This window comes from Bubalus bubalis, chromosome 5 (genome assembly GCF_019923935.1).
Source record: "Bubalus bubalis isolate 160015118507 breed Murrah chromosome 5, NDDB_SH_1, whole genome shotgun sequence".
In the NCBI taxonomy this organism is placed as follows: Eukaryota; Metazoa; Chordata; class Mammalia; order Artiodactyla; family Bovidae; genus Bubalus; species Bubalus bubalis.
The window spans coordinates 76,669,326-76,686,396 of NC_059161.1; the positions used below are offsets into that span (position 1 = coordinate 76,669,326).

At 47.5% G+C, this 17,071-nt stretch overlaps 1 protein-coding gene across 2 annotated transcripts; it reads right to left on the reverse strand.

Moving 5' to 3' along the window:
* Positions 1 to 7,185: 7,185 nt before the first annotated feature.
* Positions 7,186 to 16,740, reverse strand: IL19 (interleukin 19). 2 transcript variants are annotated; one of them, XM_006043815.4, is made up of 6 exons: positions 16,470 to 16,740; positions 12,879 to 13,025; positions 12,671 to 12,736; positions 10,262 to 10,414; positions 9,371 to 9,439; positions 7,186 to 7,743 (listed from the first exon to the last, which is right to left on the reverse strand). In XM_006043815.4, the coding sequence occupies exons 2-6, from the start codon at positions 13,020 to 13,022 to the stop codon at positions 7,633 to 7,635; spliced, it is 543 nt and encodes a 180-aa protein (XP_006043877.1). In that variant the 5' UTR covers positions 13,023 to 13,025; positions 16,470 to 16,740; the 3' UTR covers positions 7,186 to 7,632. The 2 variants fall into 2 exon arrangements, with proteins under 2 accessions (XP_006043877.1, XP_044799205.1); XM_044943270.1 differs by lacking the exon at positions 16,470 to 16,740 and adding an exon at positions 14,510 to 14,650.
* Positions 16,741 to 17,071: the final 331 nt, after the last annotated feature.

The window sequence follows — 17,071 nt, forward strand, 5'->3', positions numbered from 1 at the left end:
CACACTGGGATGAGTCTGTGTCAGAGAAAGGACGTGGGCAGGAGAGCCTGCAGGGGGCGGTCTGAGTAGCAGGAAAATCGGGAAGGCTACCCGGCCTGGCTGGCCAGATAAAACTTCAAGCACCTGTATGAGGGGCTCAGCTGAGAGCTTCCTGGAAATACAGACCCAGAAGACAGCACAGCTGGCCTGGGCCAGTGCCTTTTGCCTTGTCATACTTGCTAGTTTGAAAAAAAAAAAAAAAGACATGTGAGAAGAAAGATTTCCCAAGACAATGGGAGATTTAAAAAGTTAAAATTTGTGAATAGTAACAACCATCATTTTAGTGAGCACCGACTTCACAGCTACTATAAATGGCATCTTGGATCCTTATTACAATCCACACACATGAGGAGAGGGGGGCACAGGTGAAGTGAACTGTTCAAGATCACACGACAAGCGGCAGGACCAGGATTTCACATGAAAGCCAATCCTCTTATCCATTTGAACAAAAAAGTGTGAAAGTCGTTCAGTTGTGTCTGACTCTTTGCTACCCCATGGACTGTAGCCCACCAGACTTCTCTGTCCATGGAATTCTCCAGACAAGAATACTGGAGTAGGTAGCCATTCCCTTCTCCAGGGGATCTTCCCAATCTAGGGATTGAACCCAGGTCTCCCGCATTGCAGGAAGATTCTTCACCAGCTGAGCCACCAGGGAAGCCCAAGAATGGTCAAGTGGGTAGCCTATCCCTTCTCCAGCGGATCAGAGCCAACCCAGGAATGGAACCGGGGTCTCCTGCATTGCAGGCGGGTTCTTTACCAACTGAACTTCCTAGCAAATTCATTGTTCCATAAGACAGCTGCCCTGAGCATGTGTGGCTGTCAGCAATCCACACTGGAAGTTGAAAGGAGGCTAGAGTGTCCTCCAGGAGGAGACCAGACTCAGCAGTGCCAGGAACATCATGTAACACGTTCAGAAGTCGGCCTCTGCTTCTTTGCTCTGTGTTGGTCCATAAATATGTGTGTAATTTCACAAGCTTGTTGCTGGCAAGTCCAGGCTCCTTTTTATGCAGCTGGGTTTAAAGATCTTTGTTGCTGGCAGCCAGTATAGCAACTTGGGCTCTGGGTTAGATAGCTTGGTCCAAAGTGAACCACCCCAGCAGCAAGGGGAGAGAGCACCAGATCCAGGAAGATCAGACCTGGGTTCACTTTCTGGGCCTGCCATCCCTCAGATGTGACCTCAAGCAATCCTCCCACCTCCCTGAGTCTCAGATGCCTCTGCTGGTCACATGGGAATGAGACCTATGACCTCCTCCGTTCCTCTGCGCTTTAGTGTGTTAGTGGCTCAGTCGTGTCTGACTCTTTGTGACCCTATGGACTGTAGCCTGCCAGGCTCCTCTGTCCATGGAATTCCCCAGGCAAGAAAACTGGAGTGGGTTGCCATTCCTTTGTCCAGACTCTCTTCCCCACCCAGGGATCGAACCCAGGTATCACTCATTGCAGGCAGAGTCTTTACCATCTGAGACACAAGGAAGTGAGGCCATATACATAAAGTACCCACAAGGTCCTGCCACAGGCTATGTGTTCCCTCCCCTTGCACCTGACCTGTGGAAGGTGAGCCCCAGATTTCTCCAGGGTGCCTCCTAGGAGCTAATCGTGGACTCAGAGGCCATGGTTTGGGAGAAAATTGTATACTTGGCTCCTTAGTAGGCATTTATTAAGCACCAGCTGTGTGCTTAATAAATAACACCAACAAAAAATAATAACACCAAGAAACAAAAGCACAACTCTGTGCCATGCCCCCTGAGGACTACACAAGAACCAGGACACGTTCTTCAAGTCTGGAAGGAGAGCAAGGACAGATAGGCAAGTGAAAGAGTTAAAGTGAAGTAAGCAGGTGGGAGAAATGGGCGGGGGGGTGGGGGGGTGGGGTACTTCTCCTTTAATAGTTCTTCCTCTCTCTCCCTCTCTGACTCCATCTCCTACTCCTCTGCTTTTGCATCCATTGATAAAACAATGTTTCTTTCCTATAGGTACAGCTCCTTATGCCAGTAAATCTCCTCTTCATTGTCCACCATGCGTGCAAGGTGGGGTAGAAAACCAGCATTGGGTATTGTTAAAAGATAAACTGATGCATATTAAAAATTTTTTACCAGTTTATTTGAACAAAAATCTCTTGGAATCAGCAGCGCCAAACCAGAAGTGGTTAGGAGCTCTCAGTGGTCAGGAGCCAGCTGGGAAGGACCTATGTAGAGAAGCTGCGGAAGCGAAGAAAGAAGCTGTTAGATTGGCTGCAGCTTAACGTCTAATTGGCTCTCAGTGACTGTCCTCAGCGTTTTTATTTCATAATCTTGAGGCATTTGCAGGCTTAGATTTTGGTTTGCTTACACAGATCCCTCCTAGGGCATCACAGCGCCTCACTCTAAGGGTCTCCTTGTTTAATTAACTTAACAAACCCCAGTTCCATAACTAACTGTGTGACCCTTAGTGTGTTGTTGAGCCTCGCTAAGCTTCAGGCCTCATCATCTGTGTAATTTAGTTGTTAATAATCTTTCTCATAGAGGATTATCAAGAGATGTAAAGGAGAAAGTGGAAGTATTTTCACTGCACATAATACGTGCTCAACACCTGGACACTGATGTTGACAGTAAAGCTCACCCTGGAAGCAGGCTGTGGGGACTGGAAGCCTGGCTCTGCCGCTTATGATCTGTATGACATCAGGTGTTTCTTGACTTCTATGTCCAGGTTCTTCCCCAAGGTTTAACCATCTGTATGGTTAACATTCAAAGAGGGGGACTTTTTTCATTTTATTTCACTCTCATTTCTATAGGACTGCTTAAAAATTAAAATGAAATATATATTCATTATATATATTACTTAGATGACTGCTTGGCTTACAAAAGCACTTAATGAGTGTTTGCCATTATTTTTGTTTTAATTCATCTGGATCACGTATTCATGAAATGTTAATTTAATACTAAGTGCCAGGCAGTGAACAAACCTATCCTCATGGAGCTTACGTTTGAGTAGAGAAACAGATATAATAAAGTAGGATGCTGGGGAAGCAAGGGAAGGGTATAAGATGTGCTGAAGGTGGAAATAGGGGAGTTTATGCTTAAATAGGACACCTTTTGAGTAAAGGCCTGAAGAAGGTGGAGGTGCAAGCCGTGCATGTGTCTGTAGGAAACACACCCGGGGCAGTCACAGAAGATGAGATATGCCCTCATGAAGCTGGTCTTGCCGTCATCCAGTCAGCTCAGGATGAACATCCAGCCCAGTCAACTTGAGAAGGTTGAGTCCTCTGTAAATACTGCTTCCTCTTAATGGCCTATTAATCCCATTCGAGCATAACATTGGAGGTTTCTTTTAATCCTATCTCAGCTTATGTGTATGTGTGCATAAAAAGCACAAAGGCCCTATGGTGAGGACAAGCCTGCTCATTGTAGAGCCATGAAGCAGGTGAGCGTGGTCGAGTGGTCCTGAGCCTGGGCAAGAACAGGGGACATGGTGCAAGGAAACAGTCAGGAACCCCGTGTGTGCAGATGTGAGGGCTTCTCAGGCCATCATAATGCTCTGGCTTTCGCATGATAATACAGGTGTCAGTGTCCACACTGCAGACAACTGAGGGTCAAGGCAATGTGGTGACCTGTCCTGGGCGAATCATGGCAGACTTGGAGCCAGACTGTGATTCCTGGCTTGGCACTCTTTACACTACACATACGGCTTCCCACTCTGAAGGGCTGCGGGGCCCTCATCTCACTCATAACTCACAGCAACACCTGGAGACCAGTGTTATTATCTCCGTTTTACCCAAGAGGCATTGAGACTTAGAGCCACTAAGTAATTTGCTCGGAGTCACATAGGATTGGAGTCAGGACTGGCTGACTTCAGACACTAGAGCCTGTTCAATGAAATTTCTTTCCCAGTTAGGAATAAAGAAAGGTTGCTTCAGCCAGCCAGTCACAGTATAGATACAGGACCCAGGATAGTACACGTAAAGCACTTATTTCGGCATCCAGCACATGGCAGCTGCTCAGTAAGTATTGGTTCTTATTGTCATTAGCCATCTGAGGCCTGTCCACTAGAAGTTGGTGCCCATTTTGGCCAGAACCCCTCTACCCAGAATTCCTCTTGCCTTGGGCTGCAGTCATTCAGCTTTGTCACCATGACAACCATCCCTTTGTTAGAAATACCTTCTCTCCAACTCCACATACATACCCATGGGGGATGAATTTAGGGCCTGAAAAGATATATCTAGGTTGGGAGCAATAATAAAGAAATGACAGAGAGACAAGACAGACATGTGGGCAGCTTTGGGCAGGAAAGAGCTCTCTGCAGGAGGCACCAGCTCTTGTCACTAACCTTACACCAGGCCCCCATGCTCTGCTCACCTCTGGCCCTGGCACACCTTGCACATCTTTTGATCACACAGTACTTTGTCTAACTTGTTGTTTCTTTCCATAGATCAAAGAAATAGAAGTGAAGAATAAGTAATTAACACATCACCAGATCTCCTCCCCAGCTTCCCTTTCACTATCTTTTGAACAAACTGTGTGAGCAAGATAACATCTAAAGAAATAAGAAAGGTCAGACAGAGTCAACAAGCCTGCACACAGTGGGGGTGGGGATGGTGGCGACTCTGACCCCCCACCCCCACCCCCAGCCCATCTCAATGATTAACTGAGGTTACTTCCCTGTTTCACTTTAAAAGCTTTTATGTCCAAGCAGAATCTTCAGAGGTGGTTTTGAGGGGAGGCAGAACTGTACAAAAAAGATCTTCACGATCCAGATAATCACAATGGTGTAATCACTGACCTAGAGCCAGACATCCTGGAATGTGAAGTCAAGTGGGCCTTAGAAAGAATCACTACGAACAAAGCTAGTGGAGGTGATGGAATTCCAGTGGAGCTATTTCAAATCCTCAAAGATGATGCTGTGAAAGTGCTGCACTCAATATGCCAGCAAATTTGGAAAACTCAGCAGTGGCCACAGGACTGGAAAAGGTCAGTTTTCATTCCAATCCCAAAGAAAGGCAATGCCAAAGAATGCTCAAATTACCGCACAATTACACTCATCTCACACGCTAGTAAAGTAATGCTTAAAATTCTCCAAGCCAGGCTTCAGCAATATGTGAACCGTGAACTTCCCGATGTTCAAGCTGGTTTTAGAAAAGGCAGAGGAACCAGAGATCAAATTGCCAACATCTGCTGGATCATGGAAAAAGCAAGAGAGTTCCAGAAAAACATCTATTTCTGCTTTATTGACTATTCCAAAGCCTTTGACTGTGTGGATCACAATAAACTGGAAAATTCTGAAAGAGATGGAAATACCAGACCACCTGATCTGCCTCTTGAGAAATTTGTATGCAGGTCAGGAAGCAACAGTTAGAACTGGACATGGAACAACAGACTGGCTCCAAATAGGAAAAGGAGTACGTCAAGGCTGTATATTGTCACCCTGTTTATTTAACTTCTATGCAGAGTACATCATGAGAAACACTGGACTGGAAGAAACACAAGCTGGAATCAAGATTGCCGGGAGAAATATCAATAACCTCAGATATGCAGATGACACCACCCTTATGGCAGAAAGTGAAGAAGAACTCAAAAGCCTCTTGATGAAGGTGAAAGTGGAGAGTGAAAAAGTTGGCTTAAAGCTCAACATTCAGAAAATGAAGATCATGGCATCTGGTCCCATCACTTCATGGGAAATAGATGGGGAAACAGTGGAAACAGTGTCAGACTTTATTTTGGGGGGCTCCAAAATCACTACAGATGGTGACTGCAGCCATGAAATTAAAAGACCCTTACTCCTTGGAAGGAAAGTTATGACCAACCTAGATAGCATATTCAAAAGCAGAGACATTACTTTGCCAACAAAGGTTCGTCTAGTCAAGGCTATGGTTTTTCCTGTGGTCATGTATGGATGTGAGAGTTGGACTGTGAAGAAGGCTGAGCACCAAAAAATTGATGCTTTTGAACTGTGGTGTTGGAGAAGACTCTTGAGAGTCCCTTGGACTTCAAGGAGATCCAACCAGTCCATTCTGAAGGAGATCAGCCCTGGGATTTCTTTGGAAGGAATGATGCTAAAGCTGAAACTCCAGTACTTTGGCCACCTCATGCGAAGAGTTGACTCATTGGAAAAGACTCTGATGCTGGGAAGGATTGGGGGCAGGAGGAGAAGGGGACGACAGAGGATGAGATGGCTGGATGGCATCAATGAATCAATGGACATGAGTCTGAGTGAACTCCGGGAGTTGGTGACGGACAGGGAGGCCTGGCGTGCTGCGATTCATGGGGTCGCAAAGAGTCAGACACAACTGAGCGACTGATCTGATCTGATCTGAGAGACCCGCCATGTCCCCAGATTGCTGGCAGTCTGAATAAAAGGCAACTTTCCTTTACATGAACATTTGTGAGTACTGATTTTGAAAGCTGTGAACCGTGGGACCCAATTCAATAACAGAGAGACAGAGAGCAAAGACAGAAACACAGAGAAAGAGACATCAGAAATGGAGTGACAGCAAGGAGTCATGATGAGAAGCCCTGTGTTCACCCTCTTGATCATTATGTGGAGCACAGGTGCTAGGTGGAGTCCAGTCTGAAACCCTTCTCTGTACTAACTCACTTTGAGTAAATTTTTATCCCTTTCTAGGCCTCAGTTTTCCCATATATTTTTGTTCTTCAAGGCCCATTTCATTTCTTTTTTTTTTTTTAATTTATTTATTTGTTTTTGGCAGTACTGCATGACTTGTCAGAGAAGGCAATGGCACCCCTCTCCAGTACTTTTGCCTGGAAATCCCATGGACGGAGGAGCCTGGTAGGCTGCAGTCCATGGGGTCGCTAGAGTCGGACACGACTGAGCAACTTCACTTTCACTTTTCACTTTCATGCGTTGGAGAAGGAAATGGCAACCCACTCCGGTGTTCTTGCCTGAAGAATCCCAGGGACAGGGAAGCCTGGTGGGCTGCCGTCTATGGGGTGGCACAGAGTCGGACATGACTGAAGCGACTTAGCAGCAGCAGCAGCAGCATGACTTGTGGGATTCTTTTGTTCCCCAACCAAGCATTGAATCCAGGCCCTTAGCAGTGAGAATTCAGAGTCCTCACCACTAGACCACCAGGGAATTCCCCAAGGCCCCTTTCATTTCTCATAGTCTCCATTCATGGTCCTTGACTGGCCTTCCTAAAACAGAAGACACTTCCACTAATTGGTAAAGAACAGAATTTATTCAGAAAAAAACCAGTCAGTACAATATGCACCACAGGATATCGCTTAGCTCACATCACAGACATGGGATAAGAAACTTCACAATAAATTAAGGAAGCCCACCCTCTCCCTCCAGGATGGCCCCGCAGGACCTCTCAACAGACATATTTTGTTACAAATATAAAACCAGTAGACTGCTTGGATACCTTCAGGTGAGATCAGACAAGCTGGGCCCAGCCAGTGAGATTTTAGCCACAAGGTGAGGTGTGCTCAAACCCAGAATTTCCCCTTACAACACCTCAGCCCAGAGAAGAGAATTCCAAACAAGCAGGAAGACTTCCTCAAAAAGACCCTCATTTGCATAAAACAGGGCCTCCCCCGTCTCCCTCCCCTTCCAAGTTGGCTGTCCCCCACCAGAAACCTCTCAGGGGCCCTTCATCCCCCCAGATTAGGTTCCTTGTCTTGAGGCAGCGGAAGTTCCTCGATGATGCTTGTCAATCCAGGCTAGAAAGACATCCAGCTCTCCCAGAGACTTAATGGCAGCAGACCGGACCTCCAGCTGAAACCATGCAAATCATCATCATACCCTGCCTTTCTGAGCTGTACCATAGTTTTCAGTCACTTGCCCCATGGTCTGGTCCCCATGAAGTTTGCTTTTTATGCAACCATTATCTCTGCAGGGCATACAGACCCTAAATTATTTTCCTAACAGATGACCTTAATTGTTTTCTATAAACAAACAGTTAAATCATGTCAGTAACTTATAAACAAAATAAGAAGTTCTTCATTCTTTGCCGTCTGATTTTCTTTTTCCTATATGTCACAGAAAAACAAACAAACAAACAAACTTGCTTTGCTGGAAGCTCTGCTTGCTTTCCTGTTGACATCAGCTCAGCCTACTACTGACACTCTCCGTGAAAGCCACCGTCCCCGAGGGGCCCAGCAATGAGACGCGGGAACAGTGTGTCTCCGTTGGATGCTGGAGCCCCTAAGAAGGTGTCCTACCCAAAGTCACACAGCCGACTGGCAGCAGAGTTAGACTGGAACCCAAGTCTCCTGACTTATCCCAGCTCTTCCTTAGCAGAGTGGAAGAGATGGTAAGATACCAAAGTATGTCCTGTGGAGCCAGATGGCATGGGATCGAGCCCTACCTCCATCACTCAGTTGTGGTATAAACTTAGTTAAATGACTTAACCTGTTTGTGTCTTGGTTTTCTAATTTATCAAATATAGACTATGGCTTGTAGCATTGTTGTAAGGAATAAGTGTGCTGATAATACCTTTAGTGCACTTAATACCTGGTTCATAGGAAGAACAATATGAATTTCAGCCATTGTGATATTACTCTATGGAGCCTCTCCAAAAAGAAGAGCTCTGAACAGACCTTGCAGCTCCTTGTTATTCAAAGCATTGACTTAATCTGGGAGTGTGGATGAACCACAGAATCTCAGACCTCATTCCAGGTCTACCAGCCAGAATCTGCATTTCAACAGAATCTCTAAATGATGCAGGTAAGATACTGTGCTTCTAACTCCACCTCTACATGAGGTGTGCATACAACGCCCGCACGTACATGAGAAGCACTGTTCATCACCACACAGGACGCTGACCACAGTTCCTAGACACAGCAACACAGCAACCCGCTACCAGGTAGCATGCTTCATGCATAACAGCTTACAGTTCACTGGGGCTCTTTGCTCCCTCTGCATTGTGCGTGCGTGCTAAGTCACTCAGTCGTGTCCAACTCTGTGTGGCCCCATAGACTGCAGCCCGCCAGGCTCCTCTGTCCTTGGGATGCTCCAGGCAAGAATACTGGAGTGGGTTGCCACGCTCGACCCAGGGATCGAACCCGCGTCTCTTACATGTAACCTGCATTGGCGGGCAGGTTCTTTACCACTAACGCCACCTAGGAAGCCTCCCTCTGCCTCAGCCCTATCTTAAACAGTGTGTGCTTTCCCTCAGATCTGAACATAGTTCGGATATGTGGAAAGAAAACAGTGGAGGCATAATGGGGAGGGAGAGCCCAGGAAATTAACAAATGAGGTAAGACCAACACACTCAGCAGACACAGAACTGGGCAGACCGGCCATCAATACTGTTGAGTAAATGGATGAATTTGAGCAGGGAGGAGGCTGCCCATTCAGGCCGCTGCATCTCTACCTCCCCTGTCCTCTCCCCCTCCCTTACCTGATCATAGTTGTCATGGATGATTCTGGTTGCATTGGTTGCTTCCTGTCTGCAGTGACACAGATTCTGCTGTGATAAAATGGAGATAGCATCCATCAGAAGACTTTTCCACCCTGCCTCACTCTTAACACCACCTCCTATGTGAGGAGTGATAGTTCTCCTTCCTCCCAAGGTGAGAGTCAGGTGAGTCAACCCAGGCTGGGGCAGCAGGGGGCTGTAGGGGCTGTTTGTAGGATCACCTTGCATTTCACCAGGGCTGGAAAGGCCTGGAGAGCAGGGACCAAATCTGTCTTGTCACCCCTCTGTGAATGCAACACTACTCTAGGCAGGCACTCAATGAATATTTGTTAGGCTAGTTAATTAAATAATTGGTTAAATACATCTTAACGTAAGTGGGACAGGGGTCAAGACCTCTTCTAACAATTTTAGGATCCAAGGCACAGAGAGGTGAAGTAGCTTGTCACAAAGTCACCGGGGAAATCATTGGCAGAGATGGGGCCAGAACCCCCGGGTTTTCTCCTGGTCTAAGTTTTTATTGGCTCTTGGGGGCTCAGTTTTATTTCTGAGGTTTGTTTTTAACAAATCACAATGTGTGTTATGATAAGCCCAGAATCCTCAACATGCCCCTCTCATAGGCCAGTCCCGGGATCACTTAAGAGATGCTTTTAGGTAAGTTGGTCATCCCAGGAAGATTATCCATGAGGAAACCAGGTCTGAGGAGGAGGAAGCCCTGGGCAAGGAGGACCCACTAGAAGTGGTTCCTGACACTTCTGCCCATGGATGACAGGGCAGGGGATTTCCCTTGGGCCCAGAACCATTTCAGAAGGCCACACAGGGCCAGCGTGTCCTGGGCTCCGTGGGGCAGGCAGGAAGCAGATGCTGGTGACTCACACATTGTTGTAGAGTCTTCTGCATGTAGAGGAAAGAGTTGGCAAGGCTGCTGATTTTTCTCATGATTTGGGGGTTCAGCTCCTGATGGTCCTTGAACACCCTGTCCACATAAAATGCCAGGAGGTTCTTGGTCACGCAGCACACATCTAAGGGCTATAGACACAAATTAAGAATAGCCCCAGAGGACCTCTTCTCTTATTATCCTAGAGACAAAAGCAGCCTGCTTGGGTCGGGGCAACAAGGAGTGAAATAACTAAAAGCCATTTTTTTACATTTTTATTGGTCTCAGAGTGTCCTCTTATGACACCAAAGCTGCTTATGACAGAGTCACCAAGAAGAGATTGCAGTTCTTACCCTCTTTTCCCGTGGCCAGGAGATATATTCACAGGGGATGGCGCCCAGCAATAGGCTAGAATTCTTTCTACAGCATCCCTGACATATCACTAACTTCTGCTTAACTGCTTCCAGGGATCAGACACTTCCCTTTTGAAAGGAGCGATGTCTCAGCAGCTTTCTTGAAAAGCACTTCCTTACACTGTACTGAAGTCTGGGTCTCTGGAACATCCTCTAGCCACTAAAAGCCACTCAGTGACTGCTGCATGTCAGGCTTGTGCTAGGCACGTATTCCTTTCAGTGTGATGACTGCTGGTCTCTCCTCCAGTGTGATCTTTTTACACTTCAGGGATCACTTGGTTGGAGTGGAGATGTGCAAAAATGGAAACTGACAGCTGCAGAAATGCATGCATCTGGCCAGGTCCTCCTCAGAAAAGCTCCTGACTTCCTTGGGCATGGCTCAGGGCAACTGGCCAGCCAGAGTTTCCTTCTTGCAGTTTGCACTCCACCCTAAGAGCCAGTGGAGGAGATCTGTAGGTCAGCCTGAGAAAAGAAGGGTCTACAGCAACGGTGCATCTCTATCTTCATTAGCATTAAGGCAGCGAAGCCTCCTTGGCCCGACAAGTAGCTTTTCCTGGATGGAAACTGAACTTGCAACACAAAACGTCTCCTCTTCCTCTGCTCTTTCTAATTCCCTTCACCTTTGTCTCATCAAAGAGGGAGAGGGGATGAGAATAAATATGACGATGAACTGTATACTCATAGACTGCTTGCCTTAGACCACATCAACTATTTCTAGACCTTGAGAGGACGAAGAAACAGGGGCATGAGACTTGAGAGTCTATTTCTGACAACCACTACTAACTAGACATTCTTTCTCCCAAGACGTCCTTTGGTCATTTGAAAATGATGGTTTCAAAATACATGGCCTTTGGGTCCCTTCCAGTTATAATATCCTGTAAATCTCCTATACCATTGACTAGAATAGAATTTAGGAAGTGCTTCCTTGCATTTACCATAAATAAATCAGGCCTAATACTGCGTAGAAGAATGATCTTGTGCCTTATACTCTGTCACATAAACAACTGAAAGAACTGGGTTTCTCTAGAATGCTATCAAGGACTGGAGGAGCTCACTTTTAAAGGTACTTCTCATTGGCCCCTTCTGTGAAGTGAACCGTCACATCATAAATCAGCTGTTTTCCAACACACGGACTCTCAGCACCTCTAGTCTGGCAATTAGACATTCCCTCCCTGCCTTCTGGCCTCAAGCTGTCTATTGTAAGGAACATCACCAGACTGTCTTTCTGAAAGACTATGTGGTCACCCACTCTGGTTCCAACACCCGCAGGAACTCCCTGTGGCCTGTATTATAGGCCATGGCTCAGAGTTCTCTGGCTGTCCAGTAGTTAGGATCCCACGCTTCCTCTGCTGGCGACACAGGTTCCCCCGCTGGGTAACCAAGATCCCACAAGCCGCTCAGTACGACCAAAAATAAATAAAGCTGAGGCTCAGCCTGGATTTCAAGTTTGCCTCTTTTTTTTTTTTTTTTTTTTCTGTCGCACCTCATGGCTTGAGGAATTGTAGGTCCCTGACCAGGGATTGAACCCACACCCTTGGCAGTGGGAACACAGAGTCCTGATTACGGGACCACCAGGGAATTCACCCCGGCTGCCCCTCTGTCCCCTGATATGTATTTCCATTGATCTTACACACCTATTCTCCCCAAACCCTTCCTTTCTTTTAGCCACTAACCCCAAGCCTCTTCAGCTTTTGAGACACTGCTCATTGTCTCAGTTTCCCCACAAAACCACAAAAGTCACTCTAAGCCATAGAAATCCTGCCCCATCTGAGCATGTGACACTTAATCACTGTTGGGGTGAACACCCTCCCTGGGGTTTAAGTTCCCCGAGACAGGAGCACACCCTTGCACATCAGCTGACATGTGAGGAGTCGGCGGAGCCTCAGAGTCCGGGGAGGTCAGGGAAGAGGCATGCACAGGCGCAGATTCCCCTTCAGCCCTGGGCCACTTCCCCACAAAACGCCAGAGGAGGAGCGAGCAGACAGAGGCCCGTACCTTAATGCCATGCAGGGTCTCCGATGGGGACAGGATGGTGACGTTTTGGAAGGTGTCCTTAGCTTGCTATGGAGGAAAACACAATGGACACAAGCAGTGAGGACTTCACATCCTCCAGGGACACCAAGGTGGTGAGCAGGAGCTGGCTGTCACGCTAAGAGGTAAAGTGAGGCACGCTCCCACACCGTCACCCCAAACCCACACTCACAATGGCTGTTTTGATTCCTCGGAAGCTCTCCTCCACACGGTGCAAGTTCATGGAAATCAGGCATCTCCTGAGGCCTCGGGCGTGCGCTGAGCACAGGAAGAGCCCGGCACCCAGGAGGCAGAGGGAAATGCACAGTGCCTTCATGTCCTGCAGGAAGGGGTGAAGTGAGCTTTCCGGCCAAGAGACCCCAACTAAGTCTCCCTTCAGACCTCGCAAGGCTGGTCAGAAGGCAGCCCAGAAAGCAGGACTCAGGACCTCAGCCTGCGGACCTCAGGGCATGTCTCTCCTTCTCTGGTTTCTTTGAATCAGTTGAGTTAGCCCTTCCCTGTCCCCCCCGCTGCACCCACTCCACTCCCGGAAAGCCTGATCCACAGTGTTCTCCCAACTTTCAAGGAGTAAATTTGTGTGTAAACCATTCACATGACTCAACACAGCTCGTTTTTCAACAGGGGTGAGAAGCGTTTTGGTTTTGTTTTTTTTTTTTTTTAACAAATTCAATAGGAAAACAGGGTTGGTAATATGCCCTAGAAATTAGGCAACAGATCTGAAAAAAACATAGAACACATTTCACTTTTTTATGTTTACCCCTGAAAATAGGAGACATCCTTTATTATATCCCCACTTGGTAACTAAGTTACATCTCCACTGTGTCTGCTTAAAATCACTCCTTTGATGCCAACTATGAAGACGTCACCAGCTGAAGAGATGGGAAAGGGAGATAAGGGGCCTCTAATAACCCATTAGCCGCAGTGTCGAGGAAGACCCACAGATGGCAAGGGTGGTGGCTTCCCCTCCATCACCCACCAAGCCAGGAGGTGCCAGGGACGTGCTTGCCCCTCGCCAACCTCTAACCAGGGCCAGACCCAGACCCCTGCTGCGCCCGCCCCGCCCAGTTCTCATACCCGCTCCTGCCTCTGTCCTGTCTTTTCAGTGAACCCCTGTCAGCGGTGTCATGTAATACATCTTGAGAAAAGTGCTCAGCCTGTTGAGTTCTCCTCCTCTGACTTTTCCCAGCACCAGCACACATTTCACAAACAGAGCCAAGTGTTAAAATACGTCAGAGGGCAACACATGCGCACGGACTGGCCTCTGCCCGGCGTCGTCCATGGTACAGACTGAGCACTCGCTTCCAGCCACGTGTGTGCTGTGTAAGGCGTGTGGGCGCCACAGTGGATGAGACGGGGGCCGCGAGCATAGGAAGCCAGCTGGGGGCTGTGGACGCCCCCACTTCTAACCACGCCTGTGGAAGAGCGTGAGCCGTACCCCACCCCTCCCCTGACCCCGGGTCATCCTCCAGAGTCCCAGGTTCTTCTCCAGAAGCAGAGAAGTGGTGACTCCTGCTTAAGAAACCGTGTTCCCTCACCTCTCCTTAACTCAGCAGCATTCCCAGCAAGGGACAGGTGTATGCTGAGATCTCACTGGAGAGCAGGCATTGTGCTAAAGAGCTTGATTTCTCGTCTTGCAACCTGTTTCTAGCAGAAAAAGGAAATAGACCCCATTGACAGGGCAGGCAATAGAATCCTCTCTCCCCTCAAAAGACAGCTGGGGTGCTTCTGGGGAGACAAGTGACTAAAGGGGGCACAGTTTTTCTGCTGACAACTCTCAGAAGCAGTGGGGTGTTGCCCGCTTACCCTCACTGGGAGCCTCGGAGGAGAAAGATGTCCCTCAGGTGATTCCAGCCATTTCACCTGATTCAGGCAACAGTAGTAGCTAACATTGATCATGCCTGCCTCGTGCCTCGGACTCCATGCCAAATATTTTCCATGGTTATCTCATGCCCCCAGCCAGCCTCTGAGGGTGGTTCTTTTTCCATCCCCGTTTTTTTTTTTTTTTTTTTTTTTTTCAAACTTTAATAAATTTTATTTTATTTTTAAACTTTACATAACTGTATTAGATTTGCCAAATATCAAAATGAATCGGCCACAGGTTTACATGTGTTCCCCATCCTGAACCCTCCTCCCTCCTCCCTCCCCATTCCATCCCTCTGGGTCGTCCCAGTGCACCAGCCCCAAGCATCCAGTATCGTGCATCCCCGTTTTACCTGAGACGGAACTGACTCTTAGCGAGGTGGAGAAACCTGCCCAAGGTACGTGGCCCCTGAGCGGCGGAACCAGGATAGGAGGGCAGGGGCCGCTCCCCTCAGCCCTGCACCGCCCCGCCCTCAGCACCGCCCCCTAGATCTCAGCGGGAGACCCAGCAGATCCCCTAGCCGCAGACGGACAGGAACAAACTTCTGCCAGGTCCCACCGAGCCCGTGATACTCCTTATATTTAAAGATATACTTAATAACTGCAAATGATTAAAAGTACATATACTATAAAGTTCCCAGGAGTTTTTAGAATTAAAAGAAGCTTATAGTAAATGCTAGATTCTTTCGCTTTGAACCCTCCTACACTGCTCTGTGTGTGTGTGTGTCTGTCGCTTAGTCGTGTCCGACTCTTTGTGATCCTATGGACTGCAGCTCGCTAGGCTCCTCTGTCCATGGAATTCTCCAGGCAAAAATACTGGAGTGGGTTGCTATTGCTTTCTCCAGAGGATCTTCCTAACCCAGGGGTCGAACCCACAGCTCCCACATTGCAGGCAGATTCTTTACCATCTGAGCCACCAGGCGAGCCCCCTACACTGTTGATGGGAATGTAAATAGGTGCAGCAGCTATGGAAAACAGCATGGAGGTTCCTCGATAAACTGAACAAGGAGTTACCATATGACCCAGCAATCCTACTCCTAGACGTATATCCAAACAAAAATAGAATTTGAAAATATACATGCACTTCTTTATTCATAACAGCACTATTCACAATAGCCAAGACACAGAAACAACATAAATGTCCATTGACGAAACGAATATTGTCAACGGATGTATACAATGGAATATCACTCGGCCACAAAGAAGAATGAAATAATGCCATCTGCAGCATCATGGATGGACCTAGAGATTATTGTACTAAGCGAAGTAAGTCAGAAAGAGAAAGACAAATGATGTGCTTATATGTGGAATCTAAAATATGACACGAATGAACGTATATGTGGAACAGAAACAGACCTGCCGATATGGAAAACAGCCTTGTGGTTGACAAGGGGGAGGGAAGTCGGGGAGGGAAGGACTGAGGGTTTGGGATTAGCAGACACAAATTACTGTGTATACAGCAGATAAGCAACAGGGTCCTTCTGTGTAACAGAGGGAACTATAGTCAATATGCTGTATAAACCATCACGGAAAAGAATATGAAAAAGTATGGCGATATATATATATACACACACATAACTGAATCACTCTGCTGCACAGCATAAGTCAACACAACATTGTAAATCAATATAAAACTTAAATACGATCATCATGCTTCTGAAAACAAAATAGATCCCTTCCTCTTCCCTTTCTTCCTTCCTCCTTCCCACTCTGCCTCTCTACTTATTGAGAAGAAAGGACTAGAAAGTTCAACCGGAACACCCCTCCCCGTTCTACAAAACGCCCAGCACCTGGAATACCGTAGGCCACTCACAGCGACCGCAGGTCACCTCTCTGCAGCTGTAATGGAAGAGGAGTGGGATGGTGATGAGCAAAGCCTCAGGACGGACACCGCAAGCCTCACCTCTCACAGAGTGCTCCAGGGCCACCCCTATGCCTTCTCTCTGCGCTCCTTGCCACTTGGAAAGGGCTGGTCACTTTTATGCAGGTGAACACAAGGAAATGCTGTCAGGGTTTAACTGGGTGGGTCCGTCTGGGGGGAGATCATTTTTCCCCACCTTTCCTTAGCATCTTATTTCCTGAATTGTTTTCTTTTTCTTTTCAGATACAGCTGATTAATCATTATTAAGAAATGTGTCTTTCTTCTCAGTCTTGACAGGCAGCTTCTAGGAAAAAATGAGCTCCCCAACTCTATGCAAATGAGATTTTCTTGCAATTCTGTGTCCATACAGAAAAATCCAAGTTAGATCACTTTCCTGAGAGCCATGGCATGTCACCAATTGTACCCTGCAGGCAACGTCAGGAAAGCAATCTTCTGACAGCCACGCCCTGCAACAGCCAGCCGTGAGATCCTGCAGGTGCCCCGGCTCCTGTCCGCTCCATCTGCCCGAGCTATTCAGCACCTAACGTGTGCCAGGTGCTAGCTAAAGGCTTTACGTGCCTTATTTTGTTTAACTTCGTCAGGAGGGTTTTTTCTTCCTCTCGCAGAAATGCAAGGGTTTCTTT